Source organism: Saccostrea echinata, unplaced genomic scaffold (assembly GCF_033153115.1).
Source record: "Saccostrea echinata isolate AGI-Se365-2 ecotype Australia unplaced genomic scaffold, CSIRO_AGI_Sech_v1 ptg000009l, whole genome shotgun sequence".
NCBI lineage: Eukaryota > Metazoa > Mollusca > Bivalvia > Ostreida > Ostreidae > Saccostrea > Saccostrea echinata.
Window position 1 is genome coordinate 18,028,251 of NW_026889758.1, and position 12,467 is coordinate 18,040,717.

At 31.2% G+C, this 12,467-nt stretch overlaps 1 protein-coding gene across 1 annotated transcript; it reads left to right on the forward strand.

Annotated features, from left to right (window-relative positions):
* Nucleotides 1-1,350: 1,350 nt before the first annotated feature.
* Nucleotides 1,351-2,586, forward strand: LOC133182480 (neuronal acetylcholine receptor subunit alpha-3-like). Its single transcript, XM_061317327.1, has one exon. It carries the CDS (start codon nucleotides 1,351-1,353, stop codon nucleotides 2,584-2,586), a length of 1,236 nt encoding a protein of 411 aa, XP_061173311.1.
* Nucleotides 2,587-12,467: the final 9,881 nt, after the last annotated feature.

Here is a 12,467-nt window from a genome sequence, read left to right on the forward strand (position 1 = left end):
TGGAGGGAAGTTAAATAGGAAACTAATTTCCAAAGATTATTTAAACTCAAACCAATGTACAAACATCTAATCAGTGTTTGTACAGAGCAATGTAGACCCCGCCCTTTAGACTTGTTCTGATTGGAGGAGAGAATGTTTGCCTTTCTAGTAACTTTGGTTGACGACTTTTTCTAGCTGCCAATGATTTTGAATGAGGGATGATAAAGTGTTTATAGCTACTTATGGGAGATATTTAATTTCTTGCTTTTATTACTCATTTTAATGTAAATCGATAAAAAATTTTCCCTCTAGAAAAAGCCTAGCATTTACAATAGATCTCATAAAAAATAGATATGTATAATATTTTAAACGAAACCTAACACAATGTCATGCTAAGTTGTAATATATCAATAAGGGCATGATGAAGTGGCATTGTGCTGATCTGAAGTATGATTATATTGGTAATATTGTCAATTAGTTTAACTGGTATTATGTGAATGCATAAGCCTTTGAATAATTAATGACGATATTGGCAAATTAATCTAATAAGAATTCTCAGTAATAGTGGCGAATATATATACTAACAATGTACAAATGTTGCTTCATTGTTACGCTGTCAACCTATACCAAACACTGTACATCTCATATATCTGTATGCATCTGCATTGAAAACAAAAAAATAAATAAAAAGAAAATTCTTTGCGATGATTAAATTAATGGTGACTGGACTGTAGATCTAGAAATCTAATATTGGCGATGGACTAGGGATTTCCAAACATCCTTGTATGTCCTGCACGATCAATATAAACGAAAAGAAGATTTGATTTATACACAGGTTTTAAATTTCCTTTAAAGTGTGTGACATCGATTGGTGAGCTTTGGATGTTGTGGAAATTTTACTGTTTCTCTCGTTGATGATCGTTTTTCTATTTAAAAGAATTTAAGTGAAATATCAGCAATTATTGACTTCAACTGTGTGAAGAAATTCTAAGTAACGATTTATGTACAGAATAATGTGGCATTGTTAAAAAAAAATGGAGGAAACTTTAATAAGTATCTTACAACGGTTTAACCACAAAGTGTGTTTATTTTCTTGGTTTACAACTTTTGACCATATTAAACGAGCTTTTTAGGGTGCGTTTTGTGACTTTGAGATACTCTCTATTTCGTGACCCTTAAGAGTTCGAGCTTGAGTGTTGTTGACAACATTTGGAAGCTTTCATTGAAAATGTAAGCTTACACGTCAGGAAATTAAAATAATTTAAAAGAGATTCATGATTTCGTAAACAGAGCATTGCCCTTTCGTACAAAAGGAGTGTAAATCTTTAAAAGTCTGCCTGTTCGTCAACTCGATCGTTCACATTACCGAACATGTTGAGATACCTGCTACTTTCGCTATTTTGTGGTTATTCATTTGCACAAACAGGAACAAATATGAAAGATCTGTATACGTACTTATTCTCAACGTTAAATTACAACAAAGACATCCGGCCTGCCATTGTCCATACAGTTCCCACACAAGTAAGTGTAGATCTGACATTAAATGGGCTTCACTTCATCGATGAAGCAAAGCAACAGATGGTGTCGGTAGGAACTTTGACAATAAAGTGGAAAGATGACTTTTTAACTTGGAATTCGTCTTTATACGGAGGAGCAAATTTTATAGATGTTCCACAGGGAAAGGTTTGGAAACCGAATATACAGCTTCGAAACGGATTTAACGATTTTGTTGAGTTAGGTGGAAGTTTCATGTTTCTTAGAATTTTTCACACAGGTGATGTTGTTTGGTCACCAAATAAAGTTTTTGATACCAAATGTAAAATAGACGTGGCCTTTTTTCCCTTTGATCAACAGACATGCTCTGTTGAATTGATGTCTTGGAACAGCGATTTGTCCACAGTAAATATCACGAACGGTGTCAATGGATTAAGAATTGATGATGAATTGAACCATGGACACTGGTCGGTTTCCTCTCATTATTTTCGTACATTCCGTGATGACACAGACTCCGTAATATCTTTTAGCATTACATTGGACAGAAAACCAAAAATCTACGTTCTTAATATTATCATTCCCTTTGCTTTACTAGCAATTCTGAACCTTGCTACATTTATTTTACCAAATAGTTGTGGGGAAAAGTTGTCTTATTCAATTACAGTTTTGCTTGCCTTATCAATATTTTTAACAATTGTTGCAAGCATGCTTCCTGCTAATTCCGATTCTACATCGTATTTAGAAGTGTATATCGTTACTGTTGTTGCAAAAGGAGTATTTATTCTCATCGTGACGGCGATATCGCTAAGAATTCACGAAAGAGCAGACGATAGAGAAATACCTGGATGGATACAGAATTTGACACGGCGATCATGGAAGTTACATTGTCAATGTAAGAAAAATATAAATTCTAACGCAAAAAATTACAATGGCAAAACTAAAGTTGAGAATATTGATAAGAAATTGGAAGACAAAGGATCGTCATCAAAAGAAGTAAAACCTGTCCGCTGGAAAGACGTGACGTCCGCGCTTGACTTTTATTTGCTATGGATTTGTTTATTTGTAATGATAATATTGACATTTATCTTTCTAGGTTTATTTTCATCAAAGTAAACGATTAAAAGATTGAATGATCGAAAAAGTCTTGTCAAAAAAGCACATTAATGTAACAGATAACTTTCTAGTTGTGTTAAAAATAAGAAAGTTTTGTACTAATATCTGTTTTTCTATCACAGTGATAGAATACACACAGACACACATACACACACACTATATATATAGAGAGAGAAGAGAGAGGATATTCAATATTTTGTAGATGAATATGGAATTTATTTCACGAGTAGGACAGGATTTTTTGATATTTTCACGAGTGCGAAGCACGAATGAAAATATAAAAAAAAATCCTGTCTCACGAGTGAAATAAATTCCATATTCATTTACAAAACATTGAATTTTCTGTTTATTACATTTTCTTAGATTTTCCCTTTGCCTCTGTCTTTTCGTAACACAGTGTCATAGACTGTGACGGCATAGTTGAGCGTTTGAGACGTCATAGCTATTAAGCGATTGCGTGTTGAAAAAAGTTGTAATTTACATGGATTTTTTAAAGACATATTTGGAAAAACTTTGGCAGTATAACTGTTAGTCTCCGTCGGGATAATTGGCTCATTAACTCTATCTTATAACAGACCGGGGATTTTTTAAAAAAAACACTCTTCGTTAAGGGAATGAAAATCGTAAGATATTCTCACACTTTGACTGAGAATGCCATTTTGATATCCTGTCACACTGTGTCAGAATATCACTTTTATTCAGTAAATAAATTACAGTATTTCACTGTTGAAAACTATATATATATATATATATATATATATATATATATATATATATATATATATATATATATATATATATATATATATATATATATTACGGAAGCCCATTAGTGCCAACCTGTATATATGAAGGAAAAGCAATATATAAAAGTAAACCTCGATATATAAAGGAAATGCGAAATATATAAACAAAAGCTCGATATATATAAAGGAAATGCGAAATATATAAACAAAAGCTCGATATATATAAAGGAAATGCGAAATATATAAACAAAACCTGGATATATATAAAGGAAATGCGAAATATATAAACAAAACCTCGATATATATTAAGAGAAATGCGATATATATAAAGAGAAAATTTTCCACTGCGTGACCTGTGTCGCTCAGCTGTCCATCAAGATTATATACAGATTAACTCCTGGCAGGGGGAAATCAGTTTTACGGTGCTCTTGTATTACTTTCCCAGAATCAGCAGAATGGTGCTATTTAATAGTTTTTGTTTATTTATACATGCATGTATATATCGATGAATTGTAATTGTAGCATTACTTAATATAATGCATTTAATTGAGTAGATGAGCATTTAATTATGTATTCATGAAATAAGTATGTTTATAGTATTTACTGTGTATTTATTGGCTTTACATGTATTTGATCAACTTCCTTTTTACAACTACTGTACCTTGTTACTGTTTTACAAAAATTTAGCCGTATCACAACCGAGAATTTATGAAAATAATGTTAAACATGGACTCTTAACAAGTTAAGTTTTTAAATACCCTAATTCAAATTAATTTAAATCTATTATAAAAATAATATACTTAGTCTAGTATATCCCCATTGGTTTCAAAGAAAGTGGCTCCCATCAGCCACGTACCTCAAATCACTTGACTCACTTGACTTGATGGGAGCAACTTTCTTTGAAACAAATACTGGCACATTCTTAGTAAAGATAAAAACTGCAATGCGATTTTCTCTGAATTGCCTATTGTGTCATATAAACGCAATAAAAATTTGGGTGATATGATCACCTCCTCACTAATTAAATAATCTGTATAACAGATGTGCAAATAGGCTCCTGATGATGGCGGATTTGCAGCTAAGTAATAAAATGTAAGAAATTAAAAATCATAAACCTCGTATCACACCGCCGAAACACTAAATTAGTGTCGAGTCAAGTGATTTAAGGTACGTGGCTGATGGGAGCTTTCTTTGAAACTAATTTCAGTATTAACAACCAAAGAAAGCATTTTATTGTTTAAATAAAACATTATATCACAGACATGCATTTTGCACTGAATTATATTTCAATTGAAAATACCCAAAAATTTTATTGCCATGAAATGAACATATCGAGCAAAAAAGTTTTGATTTTATTCTGCCCAATTTGAAATGTGAGAATAAAGCGTCTTATTTATAAACTTTAAATTAATTTAAATCATCATATTAAGACACATAAAGAAAACGCAATACACTGAAAACCATCCTGATAATTTCTATCAAGTAATATCGATTATATGTTTATAATATCATTTTTTTTATTAAACACTGTTCAAGGGGCTGGGCACAGATTTGAAGCTCATATTTTCTAAAATTTTATAAATAATATCATGATTTATATGTTGCTAGAGCATTTCACTCTGAAATATACTACATGTATAAGTGTGTTTAAAAACTTCTTTTATCTTGAAATTATTAAAACTACGAATTTCGGAACGCGTTTGATTGACATTTATCCTTGCACTTTCACAAAATAAACTTTATACATGATAGTTATATAAGGAAAGAAGAAATTTTGTTGCGTGTTTATTAAAATATGAAAACTATAATCCTGAAAGTTCAGAGAAGTATTCGAGAAAGCAAAACCAACTCATAAGTATTGTCAGTCGGTGCTCAGTGATGTGTGTAGACTAAACAGATTGAACGATTTGTTACCGTTTTGCACACATTTGAATTTCAGGTATTGGAAAAATGTATGCAAAACAGGAATTTATCCAGGTAAGATAATTACTTAATTGTTATAGTCTATATCATAGTTGTGAATTTGGAGAAAGAGAATCTACGGAAAGAATAGGAAGAAAAATGATTAAATTTTGCATTTGATATTTTGATTTATTTCTTTATTTTCATGATAAGAAGAAACTATAATAAAACATTAAAAATATCGAAGTATCAAAAATTACTAGTCAAAACTATAATTATATTCAATTGATTATACATATCTCTGGTGAGTACACCCGATAGACCGGAGGAAATTCATAACGCTCCGGATTTCTTTGTGTACAACTGTTTATAAATTTCAAATTAAAAATGTAACACTGTAAATATTTAGTGTTTGGTAGTTTAGTAGTAGTGCTAGTTTTTGTTTCTCTGTTTCCTTTGTTTTTATGACCTCTTAACTTTTTTCTTTGTCCTGAGGAAGGGACAGGTCGTCCCGAAAATTTGACAATTTTTATTGTTCGTGTCGTTGGTCATTTTTAGTGCTTTATATATATATATATATATATATATATATATATATATATATATATATATATATATATATATATATATATATATATATATATATATATATATATATATATATATATATATATATATATGTATTACAGCTACTGCTCTATATCTTATTATGAAACGTATGCAACCACAAATTTTTTCTTTTGATGAAATATTTTAACAATCAAATTAAATGTAAATTGTAAATTACAGTTTTTAATTAATGCAATGGATATACAGAGAACGTCAATTAAGTGGATGGTTCCGATCGAAATCAATTAACGCACTTGACGGGGCGATTACATTAAGTTCTCCAGGGACTGTATTTCTCATGGTGATACATATGTTATAGTTTTATATCAGTAATTGATATCTAGAATGACTGCTTCCTACACCAAGGTGACTTTTACCACTTAACTTCCCACAAGAGTCATTTCGCTCCGTAACAGGGGTCGCTCACCACATAAATCAAAATATATGATGATACGTATACATGTTAATGCATATCCTAATGCCAATTATTTTGTAAAATGAAATATGCTACAGTGAAACAAAACAGAATTCCGATTTGCTAGATAGGTAGGCTAAATCATCTTTTACATTATTCTCTTTAATATTTTACATGAACTAAAAGTATAAATCTTTTTTTCAATTTAAATCAGGATTACTTTTTTAATTGCTATATTTTTGCTATTCTTTCAGAAAAAGTATGTGTTCTAATTTCAATTTTATCGCTGAAAAGTATAATTAATTTTAATTTCTTAAATTTATTTATAGATTATGTAATATCAGGTACACAGTCAGTCAAGGACCTAATACGGAGTCATACAGGGTGTGAAATGGAAATCCGCATAGAGCGAGGCGAAGTGTTCTCAGGATTTATATAGCGTAAGCATACTATGCCGATATGGAGCACGGCTTCTGAAAATCCGACATTACCCACGCCAGAGATCGAACCCACGATCCCGAGATCGTTAGCCCGACGTGCTACCGATGACGCCCCAGCCGTCATCTAAAACATCGTCTTTTAATGTATATAAAGGTTATTTTATATATTTGACGCTTAAAGAAAACATTAACAGTCAAGGTAGTTTTTTCTAAAATAGTTTCATGTAACATTTTCCCATTTACTCAACTCAATTCTTTGTAAAAATATCTGTATATTATACCTAACTACATGCATGAAGCACAACGTGACGTCATACTATGGATATTTTTTGTATAACTCCCTGAAGAGTTGAAGAGCCTAACAGGCCAAAGTGCTTGTAGTAAATATTCTGTGTAATTTTTTTTGGATATATAGCTACCTATTGCGAACTGCGAAGCAGTTTATAAAAAAAAGTGTAAACTAGCTTTTCCAACCCAGTTTATACCGTGAAATATATGGAGATGACGAACAGTATTCAAGATCGAAAGTCCATTCAAATAATACAGATCAGGAGCAGAGCAAACACGGACCTCAAAAACATCAGAGGTGGGATCAGGTGCCATGGAGAAATGACCATCCCCTGCCGACCGGTCACACCCGCCGTGTGCTGAGCTCCTTGTCATGATCGGGAAATAACGGGAAAATCATAAAGCGTTGTTGTTAGAATACCATTGACATCTTTTTCTTGTAAAATATTCCGACATGAAACAGACTCTGTGGTATCTTTTATTTCAAGCTCACTGGGATATATCGTGTCGACATATGAATGGAAATAACTATTGTTAATTGATAATACGTCGCCGAAATATTTAAATGTTGAGTTGAAGACCACAACAAGAGATTTCTTTTTCTCGTGTATAAGTTTTTGAATAAATTCTGCTTCATAGGCCTAGGTCTGCTAACAATGGTACCCATGGGAATTCCAACAGATTGTTGAAAAATCTGGTCTCCAAAAATCACATAGATATTGTCAATCAGAAACTCAAGCATCTTTTTAATATCAACTTCAGAGTACTTGTGTGTACTTCAGAGTACATGAATGCTTCAGGATAACCTCCAAGGTCGAGAAATGTTGTTTGAAATATAAAAGCCCCGGAGGTTATCCTGCATTATTCACGACAACAAGAACTTTATTTCTATTCTACTAACAGCTCTAAAATACGGCTGATCGTTTCCTCTATAGAGAAACGAATTAGGTCAAAATGTCGAGATTAGGCTGTTCCATTTTACACCAGAGGGTCAATTTGTTTGTTTACTTGTGAATTGATTGAAATAGAATGCAGACGTTCTGAGCTTTCTTTGAATCAAAAATAATCTTTAATTATTTGTAAATTTGTTTGTAACATATAATGATTAATTTTTATGAATGTAAAATAACCAAATCAGTTTTCTATTTTATATGCTTCATCAGTAAAATCACGGATTGTAAATGCGTGGAACAGCAAATTAAGCTATAAAAAACGATATTTACCAGCTTCAGTAATACACATTGTTTAAACTGTGGAAGACGACACATCAAATGATCTAAATAAGTATTAGAACATTAAATCAAATATTCATATCAACTGTACATGTTTGATATGTGTTTCTGAACTGATAATTTTTTGATGACGTTCATTCGTTTGATATGTGTTTCTGTGATATGTGTGTTTCGTGATTTATGGAGAATAATGAAAAAATCCTGCGCGTAAATTATCATGTGATCTTTTTGCACTAAGAAAGTTTAGAGTATTAAAAATCTAAATAGGCATACAATATTTTTTGTTTCAAGCCTTTTATAACTTTAGTGCTGATTGGTTGAAAGTAGGAACTTTGAAAGTATCGTGTAATTTTAAATGATGAAAGAAAAAGTTGGAGCCAGTGATGTAAATTTTACGATATTGGTCAAAATATGCGATTTACAGGTGAAAACAAGGTAAATATTATCTTGACTTCAACAGGTCGGGGAATCTACCTTATATGGATATTGTTGTAATTGCGCACAGCGGTGCTCACAGCGAACAATCGTCCAATCCAATGAATGACCAGAAAAGCATGATGGTCTACTACATGTTTATATTCACTACAAACACGTGGGTCAGGCAAATTTAAGACGCGATTTCAAATGACTGCGGGAAAGTCAACTTTTTTAATCTTTTTGTGAAAAATACGATGAATAGGTACTAATTAAGATTACCCATGCTCACATTAACAAACAAAGTCAATTTTCCGTGTTAAATAGTACGTTGAAATACCGCTCACAAAGTCTTCACAAGTAAATAAGAATCCAGTCTTTATAACTTGCTATTCGTAATTTTGCCATGCTACTGGTGTTATTCGTTGTTGCTTTGTTATTTGATCACTAGAAATTAAAAGTTAATACATCTAAAAAAAAAAAAAAACAAAACATGTTTATGGCTGCACCGCATTTATTTTATACAGTATTAATTCTCATGTACAATATGTACATCGATCATAGAACGTGTATTGGGTAGCATATATGTCGTAGTAAACAATGAGAATATGTGAGTACACCTCAGAGTCGATTGTTTTGGACCAGGGAATAGTCAAATGAAATTCATATTCACTGATAGTGCAGCAACGGGAAAAGCGGCCAGGCAATTGTCAACAAACGGACTTGTACAATGGAGTGTAGAAAACCCAAATTTTACCGTTGTGTATAAGATACTGTTTTAACTCTTAAACACATAAAAATAAATTGCACTAAAAAAAAAATTGCCACTGGGTGTATTTGATCCGGGGACCTCTAGATTGTTAAGCGGGTGCTTACCCACATGACCAGTCACACCTTGCATAGAATGTCCATTTAATTAATACTTATATAGATATATGTTTCATTTAAAATTTTCAGAATCTTAGATCAGCAATATTTTGAATGATAGAAACTGGTTTATTAGGAATATTACTATAGTATTAAATTGATAAAAAGTGATAAAAAAATATATTTTTCAAAATATAATGTTCTTTGTCTAACATACTTCCTGTAATTATCTGAAGCCATATTTGCTTTGTTCCACCCTAGAGAATAAGATGTAAGATCTTTTGGACTGTTCTGCAATGTAAGTAAAATTGTGGCATAAAATGTTTTATTTTTATATGTATAACAATGCAGTGTATGTGATAATATGAAATATTTTAATTATTCTGATATTTTTATTGGGTTATAATTCATTCATTGTTTATGTAACAATTCCAAGTCAAACAGTTCAGTTATTATAATGTTTCTATTACAATCATTTCTCAAAGAGATAAATCATGAATATAAAGAAGTAATTCAAGATTTTCAAAGTATAATATATTTCCAAATATTACACTTTTAGAACCAAGATTATTTTTTTTTATACTGAAACCTTTACACTTGATAAATAGTAAATATGATGTCATTATTGATGACAGGTTGATGTGAACCTAATTGTGTTACTCGTTGGCTCAATTACAACGTACACCTCCTGTTCAAATCCTTACTTAGGGTATGTGACAATCATGATATTTTATTTTTATGTCCATATTATAATGAATGATATTTATCATTATTATGGTACATAATGAAAAGTAATAAATATAGGTATCACATATATATATAGGTATCACATATGTTGAATATCATGAAATTATTTATCTGTTTCATTTATTATATTCGACTGATGTAACTGTGTAATAAGGATATAATTTTTAGAAATAAGACAGAAAAAGTATTGTAAACTGTCTTATACTGCATTAACTGTCATTGTATTTATATATTTATATATTATTGTAGAGCGGTACCTTTAAAAGAAGTTTCTTAATAAATGATTGAAGCCTAACTCATTCCTTGTTACAGTTGTAAAACATCTGTATGTAAATGTGAGCATGGAATTCGTAGATAATGATGTACAGAATGTAATAAGTGTGTTAAATGCTTGGATAAATGCATCGTGTCTCTCCGAGAGGGATTTTAAAAATTTGCCTTTTTAAAACGTACATGTAGTATTTTTTGTAGTAACCCATAATGCAACTCATTTAGCGATTGGTCGGTTTGTCAGTCACGTTGGTGCCTTATTTAGCATGTAAATTTATTCTGACGTCACAGAAAATAGTTTCCTCGACCTGTTCAATATATCTTTATATTTGTCAAAGTACGTTGAGTGAATGTGTAAAAGTTCTAAAAATATTACTTGAAACCTATTTTAAATATTACAAGCATATAATAATATGCTTGTAAATAATTTTTCCGTGTTAAATAATTTTATAGGGCTAAAGTTCCAAAATACATGAAGTAAAGAAATGTGTAGATTTGCAGATTTTTTTCTAAATATCCTTCCATCACAAGAAATAGTTCCTATATAAATCGTATTTCTTTATTTTCTATTTATTTTTGAGCAGTTTTTAAATTAAATATTTTATAATTTGAATTGTTTAATTCAAATAGTTAAAAAATTGAATTGTAATTGATAATTTCGATACAAGAGGTTCTGATAAATTTTCATTTTTCATAATTTGATGAGTTAAGCACTATGACCCGTAAGCCTCTTGATTTCATTGTTTTTTTTTCTAAATATTCTGAATGTAATTAAATTATGGCCCTGAATTATCAATATTCGTTCCTTGCATATCTCAGAAGAAGAGGATCTAAAAACTGACAAGGAGGATTGGGGCGGTGTTATCTGTCCATATTTACATTTCCAACTGTTTGATCTGTGATATTTTTTTGAAAGTTAACTGTTTTGATTTCTCGATATTCAGGAAGCGTAATGTCAAGTGCCTAATGTGTGTGTCAATTTCCGGCGGCCGTCATTTGTGTTTGACGTGATTAGCGGAGACTATGGAAATCAACATGGAATGCTTCGATTGTGTATTTTATATCTAATAGACAGCATTTTTATAAAATCTATATTTACCTTTTTATTTCAAATATAATTGTTAATATAAGAAATCACTGTATAGTTCGTTGGGTATGCCAGGGACATTAAAGAAAGTTGGAAACATGGGGTGATTTATGCAGAACATATGCTTCGCTTGTTATGCAAATGATCCCACGGGCCCAACTGCCGTTAATACCCTGGAAGTGGAATACCCAACAAACAAGAGGGCGTGTCCTTAATAAAGCTAGAGGTTGCAAGTACGTTTGTTATCTATAAAGAGTTATACATTTAGCTGCAAATGAAGTACAAATATCACGTCTATATGAACATAAAATGTGTGTCATCTTCGTGTGTTAACCTGCAATCGAGGTCCATAACCCTCACCCGGCCGCTTAACACAAAGACAATTCCACTTTTTGGCCAGTGTTTCTATAGAACAAGAATAGATATGGGTTACCCCATATCCAAGATATTCGACTTTTAATTTATTCGAATTTTCATTGTGCTCAGATGATTTATAATTAAAAAAAAAAAACTATTTACTGATAAAACGTCAGAGATACTCAAGCTGTAGAAAGTCAACTATACAATGGCCATAAATAACCTAAAATGACATAATATTTAGGCTACTGAGTTTCAACATCTTTTGTTGAATAAAATATGCATGTACTAAGGAAACTGCATGTACATGTAGCATCACTCCTTCGTCAAAGAATAAAATCCGACATTTAACACTTTATATAGATTTTGAATATAGAGACGTTTTGAAGATAGACTTCATTTTTGTTTCTAGAAATGTTTTTATTTACAAAAATAGTATATTTTCGTGTTTTTAAACTGAATAGACCAATGACCTAGCATCGTTTTAGGTAACTCAGCCCCTCTAGC